At 47.9% G+C, this 27170-nt stretch overlaps 6 protein-coding genes across 6 annotated transcripts; 2 read left to right on the forward strand and 4 right to left on the reverse strand.

The window, feature by feature from the left end:
• Positions 1-8925: 8925 nt before the first annotated feature.
• On the reverse strand, positions 8926-12006 carry BU26DRAFT_515850 (uncharacterized protein). Its single transcript, XM_033828183.1, has one exon. The coding sequence runs from the start codon at positions 11626-11628 to the stop codon at positions 9091-9093; it is 2538 nt and encodes an 845-aa protein (XP_033688502.1). The 5' UTR covers positions 11629-12006; the 3' UTR covers positions 8926-9090.
• Positions 12007-12165: 159 nt separating this feature from the next.
• Positions 12166-17993, forward strand: BU26DRAFT_601616 (uncharacterized protein). The gene is made up of 3 exons (XM_033835272.1): positions 12166-12344; positions 12405-15203; positions 15255-17993. The coding sequence occupies exons 2-3, from the start codon at positions 12522-12524 to the stop codon at positions 17715-17717; spliced, it is 5145 nt and encodes a 1714-aa protein (XP_033688503.1). The 5' UTR covers positions 12166-12344; positions 12405-12521; the 3' UTR covers positions 17718-17993.
• A 657-nt stretch (positions 17994-18650) lies between these two features.
• On the reverse strand, positions 18651-19586 carry BU26DRAFT_224226 (uncharacterized protein). Its single transcript, XM_033820790.1, has one exon. It carries the CDS (start codon positions 19486-19488, stop codon positions 18865-18867), a length of 624 nt encoding a protein of 207 aa, XP_033688504.1. The 5' UTR covers positions 19489-19586; the 3' UTR covers positions 18651-18864.
• Positions 19587-19752: 166 nt separating this feature from the next.
• BU26DRAFT_560796 (uncharacterized protein) lies at positions 19753-20119 on the reverse strand (the record flags this gene model as incomplete). Its single annotated transcript, XM_033832833.1, has 2 exons — positions 19753-19920; positions 19976-20119. The coding sequence occupies 2 exons, from the start codon at positions 20117-20119 to the stop codon at positions 19753-19755; spliced, it is 312 nt and encodes a 103-aa protein (XP_033688505.1).
• Positions 20120-21412: 1293 nt separating this feature from the next.
• Positions 21413-22572, reverse strand: BU26DRAFT_419770 (TBC-domain-containing protein; the record flags this gene model as incomplete). Its single annotated transcript, XM_033823323.1, has 3 exons — positions 21413-21536; positions 21589-22346; positions 22462-22572. 3 exons carry the CDS (start codon positions 22570-22572, stop codon positions 21413-21415), a joined length of 993 nt encoding a protein of 330 aa, XP_033688506.1.
• A 1731-nt stretch (positions 22573-24303) lies between these two features.
• Positions 24304-26940, forward strand: BU26DRAFT_419395 (sulfate permease-like protein; the record flags this gene model as incomplete). Its single annotated transcript, XM_033823296.1, has 4 exons — positions 24304-24589; positions 24639-25334; positions 25385-26268; positions 26317-26940. The coding sequence occupies 4 exons, from the start codon at positions 24304-24306 to the stop codon at positions 26938-26940; spliced, it is 2490 nt and encodes an 829-aa protein (XP_033688507.1).
• Positions 26941-27170: the final 230 nt, after the last annotated feature.

The following is a 27170-nucleotide window of genomic DNA, read 5'->3' on the forward strand; positions in this document are numbered from 1 at the left end:
TATAGAAAGCTATAATTTTATTCTTCTTATAGTACTACTAGAATTTAATAAAGCTATAGCTTTTATAGCTATCTAAAATTAGTAGATAATATACGCCTATAATATAACTCTTAGTATACGCGTTAAAGTACTTTAACTATATAATACTAACTTTATTTATTATCTAGCTACTTTTAGAAATAGCTATAACCTAGTTATATAGTAGCTAGCTACTTTTATACTATACTAAGAGGTAGTTCTTATCTATAATAATAAGAAATAGTAGAACCTATATATTATCTACTACTCTTACTATTATAATTACTAAAATCTACTTATAATTATCTAGTTAAAGGCTCTTTAGTTATAATTATTTCTTAGAGCTAGTAACTACTACCTAAGGCGATATTATTTCTATTATAAAGCTAGATTTATTAAAATTATATATATCTTTATTAGTAATACTATACTTTATCTTTATATTATCTACTAGATTAAACTACGCCTAAATAATTATAGAATCTTTTTACTTTACTTTCTAATAGTTATACTTATAATTAAGCTATGTTTTAAGCTTAGAATAGTATATAATAAAGTTATTTAGCTAGTTCTTACCTATAACCTTTTTCTCTTACTTAGTAAGTAGCTTATTAGCTATATCTTAAATAGTAGTAAGCTAGAGAGTTATAATAGTCTAGTTTAGAGATTTACCTTAGGTTACGTAATTAGATTACGTAATCTAACCTAGCGCCTTAGCGCTTAGCACTTCTGTATATAGAGCCTCTTAGAGCCTTTTCTTAACTTCTTACCTTTAGATAGCTAAATTTAACCTAACCTACTCTACTAGCACCTCTTATTCTTACAGCTTATAGAGATAGTGCTGCCTGCAGCTAACTTACCTAGCTAGGTGTTTAGAGACGCTTATAGTAGTAGAGACCGCGAACCTAGCCCTTATATTATCTAAAGGTTAATACCTCTTTAGCTAGAGACAGCGGCACAATATCTAGCTAAACTAAGTAGCCTTGTTAAGAAGCGTTTACTAATAGCTATACTAAGAATTAGAGCTATAAGAGCCTAGTTACTTACTCTAAGAATCTATTAACGTTACTAATTAATTACTTACCTCTTAGAGCTGCATAAGACTACTAGCGAATCTAGTTAGCGGTAGAAAGATACTAGCACTAAGCTAAAGAGAGCTATTAAGAGCTCTATGTACAGGAGAACTTCTATAAAACTTCTACGTGCGGAAATACCCCCTCTCTTTACAAATTACAAAAAATCGATAATTCTCTGCTCTACTAGCAGAACTAACAACCTACTACTCTGCTAGTAGCTAAATACCTCCCCCCTTCGCTTCTTTCTTAATTAAAAAGCTAAACAAATCTAAACACTATAAGAGAACCCTTGCAAAGCTAATCTAGAGGCAGGACCTTAGCTCTATAATACCTCTTTACCCTAATAGTTCTTAAATCTAGAGTAGCAAACCTGCTAGTAGAATATACTAATTAATATTTCTATTATAAAAACCTTGTTTAGCAACACGACGTAATAACTAATAAGAATTAGAACAACAACTTTAACTAGAAGCTTGCAAGGCTTTGCTAGAGCTTAGTAATACTAGAGCTATTGTTAGCCTTAGGTTTATTTATACTCTCTACCTCTACTAAAGAGCTTTAAGAGCTCTTTCTAGAAATGCTAGCTAAAATTATTAATAAAATAGTTAGCTAATTATATATATAACAGGTATATAAATAATAAATCTACATATATTACTAGATTGCCGCTAACGCTCTTACTAAGAGAGATAACGTATACGCAAGAAATTAGATATAGGCTACTACTCTAGCTAAAAAAGACGCTAAAATCTAGTAACTATAAGCGCGATTAACTTACTCTAGAGACTAGCCTGCCGCGCTAGTTCTACGCGCGACGCGTTTCTCTATAATACTAATTATACACGATTTAAGCGCGTTACTACTAGAGAATTTAATTCTAGGTTCTTACCTCTCTATATACTAGCTAGCTATACCTCTAGTATCGTAAGCATAGAAGAGCTAATTAACGCGTTCTACTAAGTTTCTAGATCTACTCTTATTATTAGATAGTAAAAGTGTTACCTTTAAGTAGTAGAGAGACAGCTTACATAATAAACTTTAAGTAAACTAGAATTAGTATACTAGAGATACGCTAGAGAATACTAAGAAAACTGTTATTACCTATATCTATATGTAAACTAAAGAAGACGTATACTAGACTCTATTAGTAATACTATAAATAATTAAGAATAGTAGTATAGTAGTTTTCTATAATTATATTCTTAATTAGCTAGAGAGAAGCTATAGAGACTTATATAAGAGGCTAAACGCTTATTATAATTTCTAAAAGCTTTATTACTAAAGCGCTACTAATTTTACTTACTTCTAGAATAATTTCTTCTACCTTGTATAGAAGCGTTAGCTTCTAGTAGATTAATAAGTAGAGAAATTTTATAAGAAGCTACTAGAGACTATACGTACGTAGTTAGGTATATACTAACGTTAATATGTTAATAACTATAATTACTATATAGACCTTGCTTAAGACCTTACTTAAGAGCTTGCTCTAGAAGAAGCACGCGTTACTACTAGAAAGGCTAAAAAGCGTAACGCGATTACGTTAATGCTATAACGCGCGCCTCTAGCTCTTCTAGGTTTTCTAGTACCTAATAAAGCTCTAGTAATCTAGAAGCTAGTTACCTGCTTTTAATACTACTAACCTAGCTACCTAAGCTATAATTACTCTAGAGCTCCTGCTGCGCAGAAAGCTATTAAGAACGTTAACCTAGAGAAGAAGCCTATAGAGCCTATAGAGCTGTAAGCACCTAAGAATAACACGTTAGAATATAAATCTAATAATTTAGAAAAAGTCTAGCTCTAAAAGAAGTCTTCTCTCTAGAGCTACCTACTAGAGTAATAAACTTGCGTAAAAAGCTATTTAGTAGTTCTACGTTTACTCTACTCTACTAAATATCTATAAATAGTCTTGTAATTAAGCTTAGAGGCTTAATTAATATAGAAGCGAGTAGCTACGTCTTAGTACACCTAAAGCACCTTTAAACTCTTAGAAAAAACCTCTACGTTAAGCTATTACGTATAGAACTAATCTCTCTTACTAGATATAATAAACAACCTAATAGCTAGGTAAATAAATACTTTAAAGCTAATTTAGTACTAGAAAGCTACTAAATACGCACCTACTTTGTATATTACAACACTAGCTGCTATAATATAATAATTAGTTATAAGCTACTTAAAGAAGTTAACGTTTAGGTTAACTACAAGTAGCGCGTACTAATGTAGCTAGACACTAATTAATTAATTAATTATAAACGCGACGCGTTTGTTTTTACATAATCCTCTTAATCTACTACTAAAGCTTAAGTAGCTTACTAAGCTAATGCTAATTGCTATAACGCTCTAATATTAGTAGTAGAAAAGCTAAGAGTAATATAATAAGAGAAGAGAAGATTGTAATACTAGAAGCTTTAAGAAAACCTACGCAAGATAGACAGGTAGCTTAAGAATCTTAACTCGCCTACTAAGTTGCCTCGTAAGCTAAAAAAGCTACCTATTTTGCGAAAAACATACTTAAAGGCTAGGCTTAACGTTAATATAATTAGCGTAGCTATCTTTATAATTAACACGCGTTAAAAGAATACTATAATTAGGCACCTTAGTATCTATAAGGTTAATTAGCTTATTACTAATAGAAAGAAAACCCTAGTCGCTAATCTAGAGAAGGAACTCTACTAACTAGTTACTAAAAAGCTTCTATCTCTAGAATATACTAGCGTAACTATAGCCTATTTCTTAAAAAAGAATTCTAATACTCTACTAATATATAGAGAGAGTATAGATTATAACATTAAGCTTATAGTAGAAAATACCTTAATAAATAGTTCTCTTTATAGTATATTACTAGAGCACCTATAGTTAGTGTAGAATTACCTAGAGAACTACCTTTATTGTAGCTTTATTATCTATAGCAATACGTTATACGCGTTACTAGTTCTATTTACTAAAAAGCTAGGTAGAGAATAGAGGTTCTACGTTAACTACTAAAAGCTTAACGCTATTATAAAAAAAGACGCCTATTCTATTTCTCTTATCTAGAAAACGCTTACACACCTATTACGCGCTAAGGTCTTTACTAAGTTAGACGTAAGGTAAGCTTTCTACTAGATCTAGCTTAATAAGTTAGTAGAGAACCTAATATCTTTCTATATATAGTATAGTAACTATAAGTATTAAGTTCTACTCTTTAGCCTCTATAATAGCTCTGCTACCTTTTAGTAATATATTAATAAGGTGTTATATAGCTTACTAGACAACTTCTATATAGTATATATTAATAATATTCTTATTTACTTAGAAGATTCGCTTAAGTATAAAGCCTATGTTGCCTAGGTACTTAATTAATTATATAAAGCTAAGTTATAAGTAGATATTAAGAAATCTAAATTTACTATTAAAAGTACTAAGTTTCTAGAATTAATTATAAGCACTAATAGAATCTAAAAGAACTCTAAGAAGGTTACTACTATTTAGAATTAGCCTATACCTACAACTCTTAAAAGCCTTTAATTGTTTCTAGGTTTCTGTAATTTCTACTAAGCCTTCTTAAAGAATTATAGCTAGATTGTCCGCTCTCTTACTAAGCTACTAAAATAGAGAGTATAGTATACCTTTAGAGAAATTAAGCTCGCGGTATTTTAGTAGGTTAAGAATCTTATACTATCTAACACTATACTAGCTTATTACTCTCTCTATTACTATACAAGAGTAGAAACAGACGTATTAGATAGCGTAGTTACTAGAGTCCTTTTACAGCTTTAAGAAGATGGTATCTAGAGACTAGTAGCTTTCTTTAGCAAAATAATAAATACTATCTAGATAAACTATAGTATTTATAATAAAGAAATGCTAGCGGTTATTCTTAGCGTATAGAAGTAGAGAAGCTAGTTAATTAGCTTATAAGATCTAGAGCCTTTTATAGTATTAACTAACTACTAAGCCTTAGAGTACTTTGCTACTAAGCGGGAACTTACTACTAGGTAGGTCTACTAGGCGAATAATATTACTAACTATAACCTTAAGCTTATCTATTAACTAGGTTTAGTAAATATAGCAGCGAACGCGTTATTACAAAAGTAAGAAGAGCTTAAAACCTAAAAAAAGAAGAATCGCGCCACCTATACAAGAGCTTTTCTAAGTAAGAAGTAAATTAGCCTCTTAGCTATTAAGTAATTATTAGGTAAGTTATTAGTTCTAGCTACCTAGAGATTAGCTAGTAGTACTATAGAAATTGCTGCTACTAATACGTTTATAGAGGCACTCTCTACTAAGAATCTATATACTATAATTAATTAGGTTATTATAGCTAACTAATTAGATAACTCTCTATAGCTAGCTTAAGAAAAAGCTACTATATTAGGCTCTGCCTAGAAAATAGAAGACGGCTTATTAACCTATTAGAATTAATTAATAGTCTCTGCTATTAACTATCTATAAACACACCTAATACGCGCTGTGTATACTACTTAGGTAACTACCTACCTAGAATAAAGAAAAACTACCTAGTTGCTATAAGATTAATATTACTAGCTAGGTATATAAGAAGATATTAATACGTACGTAGCGGTGTATAAGGCTTACTACTAGAGCTATACTCTATAGAATAAGACGCTAGGTCTTCTAAAGCCTCTATTTATCTCTAAGAGGGTATAGCAGAACGTCTCTATAGATTTTAAGAGCTTTCTCTCTAATAAGAAAGAATTTAACTATATGTACGTTATTGTAGATTAGCTAAGTAAGTAGAGCTTCTCTCTACTCTACTATAAGAAAATTATAGCCTAATGTATAGTAGAGCTATACTACTAATATATCTAGCGTATATATAGTTCTTCTAGGTCTATTATGTTAGATTATAGTCTATAGTTTACCTCTACCTTTATAAATAAGCTCTACTAGCTTATAGAAATTAAGTAGAAGCTCTCTACTATATACTACTCGCAAACTAATAGAAATACAAAGATTATTAATTAATATCTTAATTAGCGTCTACGTCTATTTATTAACTACTACTAGAATAATTAGTTAGACCTTCTACTCTATATAGATTAGGTATAAGCTACGTTATTATATAAAACTATAGAACTAACAGCGTATAAAATTAAATTTAGATACTAGCTAATATACTACTAGAATTAGAAGAAGTATATAATAAAAGCCTCTACTCTACGTAAGCGTCTCTTGCGCTAGAAAGCTTAGAATTTTACTAAGAAACAATATAACGCCGTAGAAAAAGCTACTAAAATCGCACAAAGTAATATCGCGAAAGCGTAAGCTAGGCAGGTACTCTAAGTAAACAAAAAGCGCTAAGAACCTAATTTTATAGTAGGTAATCTTGTCTATATTAAACCTTGTAGCTTTTTAATAGATTAGCCTAGTGTAAAGCTAGATTAATAGATATATAGCTCTTACCTAATTATTACTATAAAGAGTTACTTCTTCTAGCTCTAGCTACCTGCGTATATACATATACATAACATCTTCTACACTAATTAGTTAAGAAAAGTCTTAGAGCTATTACTAGAGTAGGTAGAGCCTAAGTAGCTACCTATTAAAGTTAATAGTAATCTAGAATAGCCTATATATAAAATTCTAGATAGCTATCTTTATTAAAATTGTCTTTAATACCGCGCTGTATAGGTTACTTATAATTCTAACTCTACCTAGTATAATGCTATAGGCTTTATTAACGCTCTCTACAAGGTAAGAGACTTTTATATAGTATACCTAGATAAGCTAGAGCCGCTATTACAATTAGATGCTTAGATTAAGGCGTACAAAAAAGAGGAGACCCTAGAGAAGACAGTAGAGGATTTAAAACCTATAAGAGTAGAAGACATAAGAGTAACGCGAAGGCGCTGCTAAGAAGAGAGCCTGCGACAAAGCCGCCCTACAGACGCAGAAACAAGCCTTCTAGCTTAAATCTCTACAAGAATAAAGCGACTAGGGGGAAGGTAGTAGCTGTAAAAGCGCTTTTAGTTTAAAACTAACACGAATACACTTACTATAGGCTAAAAGAGACGGTTAAGAGCATAACGCAGGAGTTTTAGAAGGAGAGGGACCTAGAAGGCGTATTTTAGAGCTTAGGGACGGGCTCTCCCTGTAAGAGGGGGTAATATAACAGTCTAGTTTAGAGATTTACCTTAGGTTATATAACTTTAGGTTACGTAATTAGATTACGTAACCTAACCTAGCGTCTTAGCGCTTAGCACCTCTGTATATAGAGCCTCTTAGAGCCTTTTCTTAACTTCTTACCTTTAAATAGCTAAATTTAACCTAACCTACCCTGCTAGCACTCTTTATTCTTATAGCTCGTAGAGATAGTACTGCCTGTAGCTAACTTACTTAGCTAGGTGTTTAGGAACGCTTATAGTAGTAGAGACCGCGGACCTAGCTCTTATAAGAGTAAATTCTTACGCGTTTAGATTAAGTATATACTTAACTATTACCTACTTTTTATTTTTTATAAGCTTTGTTAAATTAGGTATCTTTTCGCGTTATAGAGTAACTCTATAGTATTAATAGTAGACTTTCTTCTACTCTACGTTATAGAGAGCTATAGCGCGCTATAAGCTTAGCTCTAGGTTCTATTAAATAGTCTAAAGCGTAAGCTATATTTAGAATTTATCTAAAGTTAATTAGGCGTTTATAGAGAGCTTTATAATAGAAATAGTAGTATTTAGTAAAAGCTTAGTATTTTTAGAGCGTTTATTTATATAGAGTATTTATTTATAAAGTATATTAGTATATTTATTATATCTTTTATAGCTACTTAATATTAGCTACTTCTTACTATTAAAGATAGTATATAGCTACTAAGTTAAGATTCTAATATATAGCTATATTAACTATATTATAAAAACTAAGTTTCTATTTATATTTTATATAGCTTTTTATATATTAATTATAGATAATAATATTAGAGTAGAATTTAGAAATACTAGCTTAGTTCTATTTAATCTAGATTTAGTAGTATTAAAGCTTAAAGTTTAATTATATACGCTAATACTTTCTACTACTAATACTACTACCTAGAAGTATAAAATATCTAGTAATCTTATTAAAGTAAAATTCTAATTAACTCTAATTTAATTAAAGATTATATAGTACTTTAATTTATTACTAACTTATATTATTAAGTTACTTAATTAGCTTAAGAAAGGTAATAAGCTAATAGCGTATTAGCTAGTACTTATAGAGTCTAAAGTTATCTAGCTTTAAGTAGCTAACGTATAGAAAAAGAAGTATAATTTATATAAAAGAAAGTAGATTTAGAAAGAAAATACTCTTATAATTAAAGCTAGCTTATAGCTAGTTACTTAAAGAAAGACTATAGATTAGAATAAGAGTAAGAAGTAGTATAAAGAGGTAGTAGCACGCGATAGCTAGCTAGCTTAGTAACGCTATAGACGCTATAGTAAGCTAGAGTATAACACGTAAACGTGCTAGGTAGTTAAAGATAATATAGATAAGTTAAATAGCTTATCTAGATTTATCTTAAGTAGCTTAGAGTTAGAGTAATCTAACTAAGATAGCGGCTTTTTAGTAGAGGCTTAGTAAAAGTAACTAGCTTGCTTGTATAACTAGCTCGCTTATAAAGTACGTTAGTAGCTTTTTAGTAGAGGCTTAGTAAAAGTAGTTAGCTTACTTATGTAGTTAGTTCGCTTGTAAAGTACGTTAATCTAATCGATAGATATAATACTACCCGTTAGGTGCGGCGCAGGACGTAAACAGGACTCCGCTAAGCTTGCGAAAAGCCGACAGATGGATGACGCGATTTCTTGACGAACGGGCCGAACCGGTGGCAACAGCAGAACACCGTAAGAGCTAGGGGCAGCGGGATAGTAAGCGCTTATATCTAACTTTTATCGCGACACGAGAGGCAGCTTCCTGAAGGCCTTCAGATCCCTAGAGCTTCAAAGCTGGATGGATTCAACAAAGACTCTATTGAACGCCACCCAATGATAGAAATACAGGAAGTCAACTAAGCGTCTACACCTCACTACTGCCTCTTCCCACCTGAGCTTCCGCTTGCATTGCTGCCAGCATCGCTCCCTTCATGCGTATGTGCTTTTTCGTTATACGGACTCTCATCCCGGTCCCTGTACGGGCCATCGCCGTCCTCGCTCTCGCTCAAAAGATCCTCATCGCTCTCTCCTGCAAACGCATCATAGAGCTCGCCACCTCTTCTCGCCCTCCTGCCTTGCCTTCCACTAGCAGCTCCATTAAGCATGCCCGTCCTTGCGCCGCCCTCATCATCGTCTGCATCATCCAGGATTTCGAATTCATAGTTGTCGCGGCTGGACCTAAGTCTCTTCCGCCTCGCAAGATATAAGTAGGTGGCTAAGCTCGCGCAGAAAACAAGAATTAGCCCAATGCTTCCATAGATCCAGATTTGCGTGCGCTTAGACACACCAAACGTAGGGAAGGGAGAAGGTAGGAAACTGTCGGGAGAAGAAGTCGCAGATGGGGTTGAGGAAGCGGAGATGGGCGATTCGAAGGCCGCAGTCGAAGAAGGAGATACTGCCGTCTGTCCCGTGTTAGTAGGTTTTTGGTTCACGGGACGAGTGGGCAGGTCTGAGGGAATGTCGGTGGCTGGGGTACCAGATGGGACAATAATAGAGGTAGTGTGGGCGGGATGGTCGTCGATGACATTGTGGTCGTCGTCGTCGTGTTCGGTAGGCATAGGCCGCAGCTTTTGCTTTGAAGCATCAATGCATTCGCCCCACAGGCGGAGTTTCCAGTCCGTGAACGTGCCCGTCTTGTCGTTTACTTTTGTATCCTTGACAATGACAGTCCATTTTCCGACGCCCGTCTCACCCCAATGCGCAACGCTCATGAAAGTCCAGTCAATATAGCCGTAAGGAGCATCGTCATCGCGACGAGCTGTGGAAAGGTGGCTCGTCATGCCCGAGGGGCTGATCAGTTCAACGCTGAGGTCTCCACGGCGCTGATGCTCAACGTTCATGGTAAGCGTAATGTGCTCGACGCGCTCGAAGTTTGCATCCTTGAGCATCTGCTCCGTCACCTCGAAGACGCTGGCCAGACCCTGGTCGCCTTGAGGAATGGCTTTCTTGACGTGCATCCAGGGAGAGTAGAACCACGCTTGAGGCTTGACCAGCTCCCAGGTCTTTGCTGCCTCAACGATTGCATAAGCATCGAGCTTGCCATAACCGAACTGATGGCTGTACATGCGGTCGAGCGCCGTTTTCGTCCAGTCGCTGGGCTGATCGAAAGGTACAGCGTTCATGACGGTGAGCCACTGCATATCGCGCCATGTAAGCTCAGGGCGGGCCTGCAGTGCTAGTGCGAATACGCCGACGGCGATGGGGCCAGCAGCGGAGGTACCTCCATGCTGAGCAGTGCACTTGTTCGCGCCAACGTCGGTGGTGTGGATCGCGTCGCCACTGCCGCTGCTGTATGTCACAACGAGCTGTGCTGAGCAGGCCTCAGAATAGTACGGATGAAGATTGTTCTTATCAATAGCGCCGACGGTGATACTGTAGATGCTGTTGGTGTAGCCGTCGAAGTTGCAGTTGTCGTCGCTGGCTGCGCCGTTGCCAGCCGCGAACACATATATGGAGCCCTTGCCGCCACGGCCCTGCTGAATAGCAGTGATCATAGCCTTCTCAATAAGAATGCCAGGCGCCTGCATGGTCTTACCATCGTCAGGTGGGCCCCACGAGCATGAGTAAATGTCGTTCTTCTGCAGCTCATAGTTGATGGCAAGCGACTCGTCCATGTCTGTAATATCGCCGGAGAGGATGCGCACGCCGGAGATCTTCGCATCGTACGCAAGACCGACACCGCAGGCATTGTTCCTTCCAGCAGCTACCTCGCCCGCGCATCGCGTGCCATGTCGATCGTCGGAGAGCCGCGGCTTCGGCAGGTCGACGTGGTCGTTGAAGTCGTATGAGCCCTCGGCGAAGAAGTTGTCCTTTAGATCCTCGCTGTCCATATCCAGGCCATCGTCAACAATGCAGGCGGTCACATTCTTCCCCGTGATCCCCTGCATCCACACATCCGTGACGTTGATGTCGTTACCCGGCGTCTTGACGTTGAAGATGTGCCATTGCTCCTCAAAGATTGGATCCTTGATTTCAAGCGCCTGGGCAATCTCTCGCTGCTGGTTCACAGCTGCGGGGACGTCGGGACCAGCGCGCGCGACTTTGAGGTCTGGTATTACGCTTCGCTTCCAGTGCCGTGGCTTGATCTTCTGCTTCTGGGTAAAGCGCACGTTATCTAGGATGTGGTGGTCCAGTCCGGCTTCTCGTTTCCGCCGCCGCCTCTTGAGCTCTTGCACTGCGTCGTCTACGACGTCGTTGTCGTGCTTGGGTGCCTTGAACACGTGGTGGTCCTCGAGCGCGCCGAACGGGCCCTCGTATGTCAGCCCCAGATGCGCAGCCAGCTCCGTCGGGGACGTGGACGAGGACAGATGGACAGCATAGTAGTCGTGGGTGCTGTAGTTTCGCGGCGGGAGGTGGCCTGCCAGTCCCAGCGTCGCTGCTGAGAGCAGGCCCCATAAACTGAGGAGGCGCATGGCGAGATGCGCTCGAGGAGGGCTGAGGGGGGCAGCCAGCCGTTACTGTATCATGTACCCAGACGGTGTTCGGGTTATTCAACGAAGTCGGGCGCAAGAAGCGGAGTGGGGAGTATTCGAAAGAGCGACGGTGGCCTCGGCGGGCTCGGACGTGGTGGTGTATTGAAGTCGGGAGACGTTGAAGGACGGAGAGGGAGGGTTACGAGGGTCTCGGGTAATATACTGAACGCATGGGCTGGGCCGAACAGCGGTACGCACAACAGAAGAAGAGAGCGCTGTAGCAATATGCTGAGTCGTGAAGCAGGACTGCGCAGCCCGTCAAAGCGTGGATGCGATGGACAGCGCGTGAAACGCTCTGTGTTCTGGCCGTTGGCGGCGAATGCCAGGGCAAGAGGAAGCCACATCTGTCTTCGGAAAGGCCTAGCCGCTTGGGGAAGGGGCGCGGCAGAATCGGAAGGCGGTGTGGAGTGAGGCTGGGATGCGCCTGCCACTTTATTTCTCGGTGTGAGTTGTCGTCGCTGATATCACCAGCCGCCGGGCTGCGACCACCATCTCCTCCCCTTGCATTGTACATAGTCTCTATTTCTGCTTGCGCAATCAATTGCAGCATGCCTGCGCATCGTTGTCTCTAACACTTGCCCTATTTCGCGAGAACAGCCCTATCGCTCCGCAGCGCACCTCCGCAGCACCTCCGTCGCCCGTGCACATCCTCTTAGGTAGCTACACTTCGCCGCTTATTGAATGGAAACTGTGTCTAAATGCGTCTTTGTGATTAGCGTAACCAGCGTACCGAACTTGCGCAACGCCATCGCCCACGCCGGGGCCCTCCGTCGCAGTTTGCTCCCACGCCCATATCTCCCCAAGCATCTGGACCCACATGAGCCCGTGGCAGCATGGAGAACCGTGGGAACAGCGGCTCCTACTCCTCGCGGGCCGCCAAGCCCGCGCAGCAGCCGCTCCCAGATGGCTACTCGAAGAAGGGCGCCTCGTACCGGCGACCAATTGATGCGCAACCGGCGCCCGCGAAGCCCATCCCGAGCAATTCGGCGCGCCCAGTTGCAGCCGCACCCGCTACCAACGGCGTCTCGCGAAGCTCCTCCCACCGCCGACGACAGAGCCAGCAGATACCTCCTCCTACAACGGCCGTATCGACCGAGCCCTTGCCCGCCGCCCCTGACGTGCCTCGGGGACCACCCACGTCATATAGAGACCCGTATGCGCCGAAAGCCAGTTCTCGAGTGCCCACCCGGTCGTACTCGGGACGATCACGAGACCCGACCATTCAGGTGAACTCGAGCAGACAGCAACCGAACATCACGATACCTGCCGAGAGGTTGCAGCAGCTGCGCTCGCCCCCCTACTCGCCCGTTGAGCCGCTTTCTGGGACCATTGAGAGCGTAAGAAGGAACTCACAGTCACGTAGACCCTCTGTGCCGGATCGATCGCCGCTACAGAAGCTGGAGGGGAAGCTCGATGACATCAGCAAGGAGGAGAGAAGAGCCAGGATTCTGGAAATAGAGTTGGCGGCGCAAGAGAAGGCTGAAGCCGAGATGCGCGCTCGCCGAGCACGAGAAGCGGCGGAGAAACAGCAACGGGTCGTATCGGGGCCAGTGCCCAGTTCAGACCTAAGCACCAGTGCTACAGTTGGGAAACGCCATGCTTCGATGCCCATACAGAAGCCCAAAGCCCCGCCCGACGACGATTTGAGCGAGTCCGATGACGGTTTCATGTACGATCTGAGCGACCCATGGGACCCATCAGCAGGCCGGAGGGCAACGGGCCCACACAGGGCGCCGTCTCAGTCAAAGGGCCAACAGCTGCCTCCTGGCTCCCAGCACCAGAAGCACACTTTAAATCATGTGGATGCGAGCGTAGGACGTACATCGAGCATGAAGGGGAAGGAACCCGCTGGAGTCTCACGAGGAACGGGCAGTTTCCGGGAACGTGCGGGAGCGCCGAGAGGCCTGGACGGAACGGTACAGCCTGCCCAGAAGGTGGAACGTAAGCCAATCCCTGTACCCACCGGATTAGGGCTCTATGGGGTGGAAGATGCTCCTAGTGCTTCGCGACCGGTCGGCGCCAGCATAAGTCGGTACGACAGTAAAAGATTGTCCAAGGACCTACCTCCGACTCCGAATGATAAAACAAGAGATAGCAGAGGTATAGTCGCCGCCCGGATGGAGAGGGAACAGCAGCGCATCGATCAAAAGAATGGTGCCAGAGGAATGGGCCATCTTCACCCCCACGACCCTCCAACCGCTCCTACGGTTACTACACGTCGAGGCGTGGGTTTCGCGGACCTTGTGTCCGAGCCACAACCTGATGAATCTCAAGAGTCTCATCATCACCACCTGCCTGACGTATTCTCACATCATGACGATAGGCGGTATGTGCCTTCACCAATGCTCGAAGAGTGGAGAAGCGCCCCAATCGCTTCGCTGGTTGAAGACGATCTTGATCTGGAAGCACCCGCGAGATCAGATAGCGGAAAGAAGGCTTGGTGGGAGGAGAGTACGTCCACGCGACGGCGACGCTCGAGCGGATATGTGGAAGCCTCTTACGACGGCTACGTGGATCCCCCAGCTACACAAACTACCTTCAATCCACCGTTGTATCTAAAGTGCGGCCCGCTCTTGCGCTACACTGGCCTGCGCAGAGATCGAAGTAGAGTGGGAAAGGAGCGTGAAATATGGCGCGGCAGCGTCATGATTGTGACAATCGACGAGCAGTCATCATACCAAAGGCCACCCACGCTGCGACTCTTCAAACAACCGATGGATCTCCTTCCACCCCCGCCGGCTGACGTGGACGGCGACGACCTTGATCCAGCACATGTTGATCCCCTGTCTGGTCAGACCAAAGTGTCCCGAACTGGAAAGACTCTATATGCCAAACCAGTGGAGGAGATCCCTGAGAATGAGGACATCTCTCGAATTGAGGATGACAGCGGTCTTTTCGCAGAATTTCGAAGCGCATCCGCCCTACAGAGTTCCAGTACTCAGAAGTCCTCTCGCATCCGCAAGAAGGATGGAGAGAAGCTAGGCAAGGTACGGGAGATCCCTGGCATTAGGCTCTACGCTGAACGAGGTGTTACCTTCTGGCGTTTCAATCTGGAGGTAGAGCTCGGCGCGACACAGGCACGAATCGCCTACAGAATCAATCGCGGTCCAGCTGTTGGTTTCTGGGTCCCTGCTAAGGGCGAGACGATGAACATAATGTTCCACAGCTGTAACGGATTCTCACTGAGCGTAGACTCGAAAGAGTTCTGTGGCCCAGACCCTATGTGGCGAGATGTCTTGAACAACCATCAGACACGTCCGTTCCACGTCATGATTGGTGGAGGTGATCAGATCTACAATGATGCGGCGATGCGCCAAACGACGCTTTTCAAACAATGGACGGAGAGCAAGAACCCGTTGCAGAAACACAACGCCTCCTTCTCCGAGGAACTGCAGAACGAGCTGGAGCAGTTTTATCTAGACCGGTATGCAATGTGGTTCTCGCAGGGTTTGTTTGGCATGGCGAATTCCCAGATCCCCATGATCAACATCTGGGATGACCACGACATCATTGATGTAAGTGCAAGTAGAAGTATTGACGAATGGTTGGAAGCTAACGGTGCGCAGGGATATGGATCGTACCCTCATCACTTCATGCAGACGCCAGTCTTCACAGGTCTCGGCGCTATTGCTTTCAAATACTATATGCTCTTCCAACACCAGTCTATTGCCGCTGAGACTGAGAAGACAGAGCCTTCGTGGGTCCTAGGTGCTCATCCAGGGCCATATATCAAGGAGCAGTCGCGCAGCGTCTTCATGCATCTTGGGCGACAGGTCGCTTTCCTGGGTCTGGACTGCCGCACCGAACGTCAACGCGATGAAATAATTACGGAGGACTCATACGACGTCATTTTCGATCGTCTGGAAGCCGAAATTATCAAAGACGAGACCAAGCATCTGCTCGTGTTGCTTGGCGTTCCCATCGCTTATCCTAGGCTCAACTTCCTCGAAAATATACTCACGAGCAGGCTTATGGACCCCATTAAGGCCCTTGGCCGCGCTGGACTGCTCGGCAACTTTGTCAATAAATTCGATGGTGGAGTCGAGATCTTAGACGACCTGGATGATCACTGGACAGCGAAACATCACAAGGACGAACGCAACTGGCTCATTCGCGAACTGCAGCACATTGCTTCCACTAAGTCCGTGCGTGTCACAATCCTCGGAGGTGACGTCCATCTCGCGGCTGTTGGGCAATTCTACAGCAACAAGAAGCTCAATATCCCAAAAGATAAGGACCATCGATACATGCCAAATGTGATCTCATCCGCCATCGTAAACACGCCACCCCCTGAAATGATGGCGGACATCCTGAACAAGAGGAACAAGATTCATCATCTCGATGATTATACCGACGAAGATATGATTCCACTATTTACCCATGACGTTGACGGTAGGAAGAGGAACAATACCCACCTTCTCCAGCGACGGAACTGGTGTAGCCTTCGCGAGTACAAACCAGGCACGACCCCTCCAACAACACCATCCCCTCCCACCTCACCCGGCACAGAGGGACCAAGGCTCGCTCGAACACTCTCGGACTTCACCCCCGGGAAGGTGGTAAGACGTATGAGCGGTGGTGGCCAAAGAGGACGGGAACATGGCCCACCAGTGTCCTATTATAATAATCCCGCGAACGTCGAAGCCGAAGAACATCAGATCGGGCCTCAATCCTCCTTCTCGCCCGAACGCCCTGAACGCCCTCGTTCCAGGCGGAACTCCCTCACCTCCCTGTTCCGCCGCCGAGCCTCCGTCGATAGCGTCAATCCGCCGGGATCTTCACACACTATGCCAGTAAAACGCAGCTCCTTTGGTCGCGACAATAGCCAGTCGTCTGAACGCCCTTCCAACTTCCACCGCCGTCCCAGCACCCTAGGCAAGAAGGGTCTAGCGCATGAAAGTACCTACATCAACCTAGAAGGCGGCCTAGACATCTGCTTGAATCTAGAGGTCTCGCAACACGATCCTGCCGGCATAACGAATCCGTACCGCTTGCTTGTTCCCGCGCTCGACTACACCACCTCAGAAGCCGGCATAGTACAAAAGGAGCGTCGAAAGTCGCGCATCGGAAGCATGTTCGGCGTGTTCGGTGGGGGCAGGCGGCACCACACCGTCGGTGACGATGGGTACTCGCATTCCAGCGGCGAGGCCAGCGAGAGCGGCAGCGAGGCGGGAGACATGAACGAGGAAGAGCGCGCGCGTCAAAGGTATAAAGTCGGGCCACGACTCCTAATCCCCGGCTTTACAAACCGCAAGCGCAACTCCTCCCACTCCCAACAAGCTCCCCACTCTCCCAGCCATCCTGCTAACCCGCCCTCTGCTCCAGGACCGGGACCCGTCCGCGACGCGGCCCCCGCTCCCGCCCCCCAAAACCGCCGTCAAAGCGTCGACATCCCCTCGCCGCACACTGCACATCCGCCGCCCTCCTCTGCCTGGGAATCCGTCGCCGCTCGCCGGCACGTGTCGGCCCCAGCTCCCACCCAACATCCAACTTCTTACAGCCACACACAGACCCAAACAGCCGCAACCGCCCTGCCATCTCGCTCCAACTCCAACCGTCAGCCGACTTACAATTCGTCCCACAAATCACAATTACCGGCCCCTCGCGCACCGGAACAAGACGAGCTGAAAGTGCACCGGAGGAGCATGGGCGGTATACTGAATCAGCATCGGGACGAGAGATTCGAGCGTGAGGCGCATGTGCTTGCACATACGCCGTCGCAGCACGCGAGGTCGAAGAGGGATTCATATCCGCCGCACCCGGCGATTGTAGGTGCTGGGCCTGGGAGTCCATATACCAGGGGCGCGGTGCAGGCGAGGGATGACACTGGAGGGGACTATTTTTCTAGCGGTGGGCGGCATGGGACTGCGGGAGTTGGAGCACCTTACCTCGGCGGAGGGAGGTACGCAGACGATGACGAAGACAGCTATGATGGCAGGAGCGACGAGAGGAGTTTTAGCGGCGCAGAGAGTCAGAGTCAGGAGAGCTTCGTCCCGCCGAAGAAGAGCAAGTGGAAGATTTGGCGCTGATGAGCAAGAGGAGGGTTTCTATAGGACGCGTTATGATTCACGTAATGATGGTTGGGAAAATGGTGGAATGGATGGTATGGATTGGAAAAGGAGGATGTTGGCTTGGGATGGGATGGGAAGGGAAAATGCATCGATGGAAGCGTCTTTAGCATAGCGTGTTTCATTTGGATTTGAGCTTGCTTCGTTTCGCTGTATACCTCCTATGCGCCGTTTAGCAAGTAGATGACCCCTTGTGAACCCCGACAAATGAGACGAGATGGATAATTTCTCCTTGCTGATATGCTCTCTTATTCTGGGCAGTCAGTTGCAACTACAGCAAGACTTCATCACTAACTTCTACCCCTCCCGCCAATCTTCCACCTCCCGTTCTTTTCTCATCAACCACTCACTCCCATCTAAAGCATGCCCTGCATCGAAGCACACTATAGCTGAGCTCGTGTCGCGGGCGGAGCTGGGGGATTGACCGAGGAAGGTGGACAAAGCAAGGCGAGGGTCGTATCTCGCGGAATCGCATCGTCTTCCTGAGCACACATAGCCCACGAACTGACAGATGCCGATGATATCCTCCACAATGAGCGCTGTCGCTGTCGCTGCGGCTCCAGCGTCGGGAGAGCCTGGCACCGGGGGTGGGTTCTCTCCTGAGGGCAGACGGCCAAGATGAAGTGGACAGAGCCGGAAAGGTGCATGCGCCTCTGCCCGTCGGCAGAAAGCTGAGCCATGCGCCGTCTTTCTATCAAAAACAAATTCCCGTCCCCAATTTCTGAAGGTACGTCTCAGATGAAGGGATGTTGAGGAACGAACAGGACAGATGACGCAGACGAAATCGTGGCTGCAACCAACCACGGAGGCCGCTGGGTCTGGGGAACTCCCACCCCCAGGGCCTCTGGATTGCGCGCAGCGATTTGATCCCGGATGATGGACCAGGTTGCTTCGCTTCTTCGAGTGCCCGGCCAGCACACCCTACGAGGGCGTGTTAGCCGCTGCGCTCGGTTGGTTCTCCATGGCGTCGCCGTAGATTGATTCGCCTGAGGTTGAGGAATGGGCGAAGGAGTTCTGGTAGAAGCCAAATAGGTCTATCCCCCGACGTCGACGTAAGGAGAATCTGCCCAGATCCGCCATCCTCGAAACAGGTAGAAACCCGTCTCTTTTAGCTTCGCTTCCGCATCATCCTTAGCCTCGACGGCGGCTTTGTAAGCGGTGGTTCCCTCATATGCAAGGTCGGCGTAGGCGTTATTGAGGTGAGAGTCGATCTCCTAGATGGATCGGATAACGGTCGGATTCTAGAGCTCACGAGCTCCTTCCGCATCCTGCTCCGCCTCGCGTGCTTCTTCTCTGGGGTCGGCCGAGTAGTATGCGATACAGCATCCAGCAATTCATAGGGCGCGGAGGAGTCTTTCGTCCGGCGACAGGCTGAGTGGGTGTCGGTTGGCCTTTCGTCATCAAGGACCAGAGAGACTTGTTCGGATCCGCATCCCACAACATTCCCATTGGGGTGGAGAGTTTCTTCACTGACTTTCAGCAGAACGCTGTTGTTCACTGTAAAGACCCGGCTAGAGAGTGAGTGGTGGTCGGTTGCTCGGAAACGCCCGGGGTGAAGGTCTGGGAGACAGTGCCGAGATGCGCCGGAAGGCTGTGGCGCGGCTCGCTTTCTTGAGAGAGCTGCACAAGCGTGTGCTGACCATGGTGGCTCTTTGATCGCGGAGAGAACTCGTCCTGGATAGTGAACTCCAGCACTCATTCCTGAGACTGAGCTGGACTGGAGGCTTGGCATGAATGAGGACTCCTAGGAAGCTGATGCCATCGGCGGCAGACGCAGCATCCCGGGTTGTGGATGAAGCCTTGAGGCACCGACGTTGTGATGTTCAAAGCACAGGATTCTTCCGCGCTCTTTCAGCGAGTGGCGAGGAATTCGAAGAGCAGGAGTGTGCAGTAAGGCTCGCACTCTCTGCCTTCCTTCCATAAAAGGATGTTCAAGGGCCCGGAGTGGAAAGCGAAAAGGCCACGCCTCCCGGAGGATCTGTGTTATCCAAACGACCTATTCGAAGTCCTCATCCTCCGGCTCAGACTCGCCACTCGAGGCCACAGATTCCGGGGCGCCGCTCGACTCGTCCGGCGTCGCGGAGCGGGCGAGGAAGCGTGCTGGTTGGGATACACCTTCGTCCTTGTCCTCGTCTCCAGAGGCCTGCCGACTAAAGTCACCATCCTGCCTTGCCTGGTCAACGCCGTTTGCAAACGTCTTCCACATAACGCGACTATACCTCTCCACGCTGGCAGCGCTCTTCGATGGTCAGGCGCTTGGTGAAAGAGCGTAAGTAGGAATGGAGCCGGCCTGTGAGCGGCCAACGCTGGGGTGAGAGCCCTGAGGCCAAAATATGGGGTGGTTCAAGCCCGGCTGGTAGCATGGTAGCGGTGAAGAACAAATGCTCTGTCTCGCCGATAGACACCTCCATCGTGGGAAGGGCTTCAGCGAGGGCTGGAATGGAAGCGTGTCCTCTTTTCTCCGTTTGTGACACGGGTTATGGCTTTTAGCTTTTAGGGAGGCGATAGTGTCGGGGTTGACCACGGTAATCACGGCTTATGGCGGTCACCCCTTCTTCTCTCACCCGCAAGCATTTCCGTGCCAGCGATAACGAGAAAAAGAAGAGCGAAGAGTGAGGGAATCCTGCATAACGGGGTGCCTCGGTGCGAGGAAGCAGCCCAACAGATAGGTCATAAACACGAGTGAGAGATACAAATGGTGCTTTACGGTAGACGTCTCACTTGAGCATCAACCACAACTGTCTTACTAGGATCAAAGCAACCCAACCCATTCAATGGCAGTAAGTCCAGACCTCAGAGTTGGGTCCAAATCACGGCCGGCGTCCCAGAACCTCCCATTTCCGCTTCGAAAGCCCACCCTCTCCAATAGCGCGGGATAGATCCAGCCGCATAGCTTGCGTGATCCGTAGCGGGTCTTGCGCAAACAGTTGATCTGCAATCCGCCCACACGCCGTCCTCGACTACAGACAGCGGACTATAGGTGGTGATGCGCATTCAGCGCCTTAGTACGCTTCAGCAGTTCCGAGCCTAGCACATTACATAGCCCGGAGCATTCGCTTCCCCTGGCCTCCATCCGCCTATTGTCCTTGTTCTGGTAATGAAACAACCCCGCTGGTGTATACGGAACGCTGGTTAACTCTCTCGATACGGGCCCGGATCTGAGAAATGCTCAGGATGACTGGCCAGGTTGTCAGGATCGACCCGATGCTTTCGAATCTGTGCTGTCTTCTTCTATCGATCCGCCACAAGTGCTTAGATGGCACACTATTTCTATATCTCCCCCTGGAAGAGTGGATCGAGCATATGGCCGCGATGGCTCCGGAACGGCACTTCAAGCGGTTGGAGTCTGTATCGGAGCGATGCAAGTTGCGACCGTGTATTTTTAGAGTATGATTTCCTCTGCCGCGCCGGGCGAGCTTCTTTAATCCTACAGTGTCTCTATTTTCTAAGATCATGGCTCTTTTGCAAATGTCCTGACATCGTTATTTCGTTCCAGTTCCTCTTCCGCGCGAAATCCTTCCACAGGCTCCGTCGCTGGAAGCTGCCAGCTTCGTGGCCTATCATCCGGAAAGTTAACCGGGCTCGCTTCATTTCGTCGTACAGGCTGGTCTAGATGATGTCCAGCGAGGGGGTAGACTCGGACCATCATGGTCGCCTCACTTCGCATGGTTGATCAATTCCTCGTACATGTCCTCTGGTATCTTACCCGCAAAGGACAGAGCGACCTGGATGATGTCGGCCGCATTCAGAGGCGGGAGGCTTCGCAAGATCTGGTTTGGGCTATTATCGGTCAGTGGCTGTACAGTACTTATGCAAGGGACTGGGGACTGACCTTGGGCTCCTCAGGAGGTCGCCGCGAATCAGGACCAGCTGTGCGACAATGCAGAGAATATTCAGATGAGCGCCGTAGGCAAACAGAAAGTCCCAAAGCCGGAGCACTTCTGGCAAGGGCGGCGTGCAAGCGCACATGGTCAGGACGGACGCGAAGGCGTATATCCTGGCCTCCATCTGGTTGTTCATAAGATGGATGTACAGCTTCGGATCCACCACCTCGAGCACTCTGTCCACCAATGCCAGGCCTTTGTGCACTCCCTCCATTGAGCCTCTTACATAACCCGGGCACTCCTGAGTGATGAGCCTCTCGAAGCCAGTGAAGGCTTCGACCTCGCTTCGCGCAACATACAGGAATGGACCGCACAGCACGTTCATACCCTGCACGTAGCCAATCTGCTCAGCGTCGTTGGTGGTTGACGCGTCCGTCCGTGCGCTGGTGGTGAATGAATGGCGCGATAGCAAGGCGGTGTCGGGGCTGCCGCCGAACTCAGATAGAGTGGGTGGGGACTGCCACCCGTTGACGCGTGCCTCGTGCGCGTCGTTCAATCGCCACGCGACGGCGTTGAGGACACGCGTGATGCTGTTCTGCGTGACGCGCCGGCGGAAGAGCGGATCGCCCTGGAAGGTGCGGAAGGCGTCGTTCAGGATCTTGGTGTGCGCCGGCGAGGCACCCTGGCGGACGAGGTCGAGGTAGACGTCGGTCTTGAGCGGAGGCGCATTGAGCAAGATGAGCCAGATGTAGATGCGCAATTCGGACTTGTGGTTGAAGAGTCAGCGCAAGAGAAGCGGCACGTGAGCGCGATGAAGGAACAACGGTAGCGTGAGGCTTGACAGCTCTGACACGTCCTGACGGTCAGTGGTAGCGACTCACCATGCCCTCGCTGTTGGCGGGGATGCCCTGGGTGAGAATAGTGTAGCGCAGGTCGTTCAGCCCTTCCTCTCCTCTGCGTTGCCCGAGGAGCAGCATATCGAGGTTCGGCATCGCGCTTTGGAGAGGTAGTGCCTGGTGTTCGACGTCGGACGCGGAGGCTGGTGTTTGGGGCTTCCAGTGGTTCGCACTCGCGATCCTTGGCGGTCGCGCCCGCCGACTCTCCGCCTCGCTCACCGCTTTCGGCCTGTTCGATACCGCCCACATCTCGACCCCAAAAGTCCACGGTGCGCACCATTCTGCTGCATCGTCGGGTCGTGTGGAGGATGTCCTGATGTTGAGGAGACCGGCGACTGAAGTCATGTCCAGAGCCAGAAAGCGTGGCGCCGACCTCACACGCCTACCAGTAGAGTTGCCCTGGATGGCCAAGCAGCTCCTCCACCGACCACCACCCGGAACGAGACGCTCGCCGCCATCGATATGGGATCAATAGGCGGAAGTGCCTTACTGTGTATACACTTTCGACCTCCTCGTACCCCAGCGCCGCCCGCTGTGGGCTTCATTCGAACCGCGCTCCTCTACCGGTACCCTCGCGCTCGGCTTCTACAAGAATCCGCCCGTCGGAGGTCGGAGATCGCGCCTACATACAGTTGCTCGACGTATATTAAAACAACCTGGGATCAACGTAAGCGACGGCAGGATGCGTCTGCCCAGGTGGAGCTGCCGGTTGCTCCACGTGCAGCATAGGGGACGCTGGAGGTGAGCAACACGGCACATCTCACTCTGCACGCCTCCGCATCCGGGCCGATTACTGTGGTACGGTCAACACTTCTAACACCTGCCTAATCACCTCCACCAGTTTACTGTCTGACGAGACACAGATGCGCCCCTCTCCGCAGAGAGCCGGTAAGCGGCGGTTAGATTCTTTGACCCTCTGCGCGGCAGACGTCATCAAGAAAATTTGATGCCCCGTCTTTATTTCGATTTTGCCGGCTTTCAATGCGGCCGACGGCGCTCATGGGAATCCACCCGTACAGAAAACGACATCTTCGCCGTGGAGCACGCAATTGTGGTCCAGGGTCTCGTCATTGGTCCCACCCTCAGCGCCGTCTCTCACCAACCCTGTCGCCTCAGCCGTCGATCCCTGCAACTTTCATCGATCCGACCGCGTGGCGCACCCAAGCTCGTCGTACCGTGCGTGCATCCACGTCTTGGCTGATCTGTTGAGCAATTATGTCACATGGCAAATCGCGGCCGCTTGGAAATGATGCCCTGTGTCACTGCATCTGGGTGTCCTGGGGCATCTATCCGCCTTACCCTACACCCCTAGTTTCCCTCCTACTCCTTCCCATCGTCTCTAGAATCCATGTTACCACATTTCCCGGTCGCCATCTTCCCTCCCCGTCGCATTGGAGCCTGTGTTGGCAGTTGACAGCATCGCGTCACGCAATACCGCCGCCATATCAGCGAATCCTGAGGGCGCCAATCTCTATCGCATCCTGGACGTAGGCGGCGCAGGCGACTCCAATCCCAATAATCTCCCTACCCTCCTCCGACTGGTGGCTTTTCTAGCCCACCACCTTCCCTACCCTAGCCGCTTTCCAGTGGTCTGGTCTGCCAAAAGCAAACCACAGGGCTGGTTTAGGTGCACTGCAGCTTCTCCTGGCACCTGGGCATCTATATATCCCAGGCGCCGGGGTCGTATCTCTGGTAGCTTGTCAAAGCTTGTCAAGCTTGTCAGCGTTTCAGCCAGCAGGAGCTTGCCATAGAGTCGGTCTTCTTTGTGCCACGAGTCCCGGGGTATAGCCTTGGGCACCCTTCTCTCATACGCCGACATTGGCCAAGATGGCCTCTCCCACTTCCAAGATCGGCCATGGACTTGCCAAAATCTTAGGCATCGACCTGCATTATCGTCAAGAAACTGGCTCCGACCGCATCACCCGAGGCGAGAGTGTCTTCTCCGTTACCTCTGCCGACACCTACGTTGAGCGGGAACCGACTGCGGCCGAATGGCTCCATGAAATTCTACCCTCAGGTCGAGATCTTATCCACTACCTCGTCCATCTCTTCCCTTTCCTGAAGTGGATCACTCGTTACAACGTCCAATGGCTTATTGGTGATCTGGTTGCCGGTATGTTTATCCTCTAATCTTTCGCTCCTTCCGTCGCTTACTGTTCAAGGCATTACGGTTGGTGCCGTCGTCATTCCACAGAGTATGGCCTACGCAAAGCTTGCGCAGCTACCCGTAGAGTTCGGTCTCTACTCGTCCTTCATGGGAGTTCTAATCTACTGGTTCTTCGCCACCTCTAAGGACATCACCATTGGTCCCGTGGCTGTGCTGTCAACGGTTACCGGAAATGTCGTTCTCAAGGCGGCTGAAAAGGTGCCAGACGTTTCAAGGGACATCATAGCGTCTTCGCTTGCCATCATTGCTGGTTCCATCGTACTCTTCCTTGGCCTTGCGCGTCTGGGCTGGATCGTCGAGTTCATCACTCTGGCCGCGATTTCCGCTTTCATGACAGGGTCTGCGCTGAATATTGCGGTCGGCCAGGTACCTAACATGATGGGCATCACGGGATTTTCGACACGAGAAGCGACTTACAAGGTCGTCATCAACATTTTGAAGCACCTAGGCAGATCGGACCTGAACGCCGCCATTGGACTCTCTGCGCTGTTTTTACTCTATCTTATTCGCTTCACATGTACCTACCTCGCGAAGCGGTACCCGAATAAGCAGAGGACGTTCTTCTTCATCAGCACGCTACGGACGGCGTTTGTCATTCTGCTCTACATTTTCATCAGCTACTTGTGCAACCGGCACCACCGAGGCAAAGGGCAGAAGCCAATATTCACGACGCTTGGGAATGTTCCACGAGGTATGCCTCCCAGTCCTCTGCAAACCAACGGCTCGTTGATTCAATGCTAGGCTTCAAACATGCGCGGGTGCCACGTATCACGACCGACATCATTTCGTCCTTCGCGTCCGAGCTCCCATCTACCGTGATCGTGCTATTAATTGAGCACATTTCCATATCGAAATCTTTCGGAAGGATCAACAATTACACTATCGATCCCTCGCAAGAATTGGTAGCCATCGGCGTAACCAACGTGCTCGGTCCCTTCCTTGGTGCTTATCCCGCGACTGGTTCATTCTCCCGGACCGCCATTAAGTCTAAGGCCGGTGTTCGAACCCCCTTTGCTGGTGTCATCACTGCCATAGTGGTATTGCTCGCCGTCTACGCCCTTCCGGCGATGTTCTGGTATATTCCGAATGCTGCACTTGCCGCTGTGATCATTCACGCTGTCGGAGATTTAATAACCCCGCCAAACACTGTCTACCAGTTCTGGCGCATTTCCCCATTGGAGGTACCTATTTTCTTTGCTGGTGTGATTGTAACGGTCTTCAGCAGCATCGAGAATGGCATCTACACGACCGTTTCCGTTTCCGCAGCTCTATTCTTGTTCCGCGCTTTCAAGGCTCGAGGACGATTTCTTGGCAGAGCAAAGATCCATTCTGTCATCGGCGATCATTTGCTCCACCCACCAGAAGAGGACAAAGAAGGCAATGCCAGCCCACGAAGGAACCCTGCTGAGAGCGAAGACTCGGTGCGGAATGTGTTCTTGCCCATTGATCACCATGACGGGAGCAATCCTCAAATCGAGCTGGAGGATCCTTACCCGGGAATTTTCATTTACCGCTTCTCCGAGGGTTTCAACTACCCGAACGCGAACCACTACCTGGATCAGCTGGTGGATACCATTTTCAAGAAGACCCGCCGCACAAACCCGGCTACGTACGGCAGGCCTGGGGTAAGTGTTTCCCGCATTTTCTAGGAAGGTGCGTACTAACAGATATAGGATCGTCCATGGAATGATCCCGGTCCACGCCGCGGTAAGGAAGTCGATCCGACCGACAAACGGCCTACGTTGAAGGCTATCATCCTCGACTTCTCTTCAGTCAACAATGTTGACCTCACTTCGGTCCAGAATCTGATCGATGTTCGAAATCAGCTTGACCGCTACGCTGCCCCAGACACCGTCGACTGGCATTTCAGCAATGTCAACAACCGCTGGACCAAGCGAGCCCTAGCAGCCGCTGGGTTCGGATACTATACCCCTGAACCGGATGGCTCCGGTATCCACCGCTGGAAGCCCATCTTTAGCGTTGCTGAGATTGGAGGAAGCCACAGTGCTGCGGCGGAGGCTGAAGCGAGGGAAAATAGGAGGGCTCTGAAGGCAGCTGCGAAGCGCGACCAGGCTTCAGACGATATTGAAGTGCGGACTGGCTCCCGGTCTTCAACGCCGGATTCTGACGTGGATTCGCTGGATAAACAGCTCAGTCAGGCCAAAGCGTACGGCACGATGAGCCAGAAGCCGAGCAAGGTTGCCGTCGTGCAGGGCTTGAACAGGCCATTATTCCACGTCGATGTCACTGCCGCACTGAATAGTGCCCTGGCCAATGCTCAGAGGAAAAGCCATTAGCGATACCCAAAGAGTGAGATCTGGAGGATGGGGAGGTAGCATCAGTAACACTTAGTTCGGAGGATTGCATTTCTAGTAGATGATTCCCAAATAGATGCAAATATAGGTATTGCATTTGGCGCGTTGGCGTCTTAACATGTGCGTTGCACTAGCATTTGCGTGATACACGGCATCTCGGGTTCTTCACTCACGTCTGCCGCAGGTGAATGGCCCCGGCCACGTGCTCGCCA

This window comes from Trematosphaeria pertusa, assembly GCF_010094035.1.
Source record: "Trematosphaeria pertusa strain CBS 122368 unplaced genomic scaffold BU26scaffold_3, whole genome shotgun sequence".
Taxonomy (NCBI): domain Eukaryota; kingdom Fungi; phylum Ascomycota; class Dothideomycetes; order Pleosporales; family Trematosphaeriaceae; genus Trematosphaeria; species Trematosphaeria pertusa.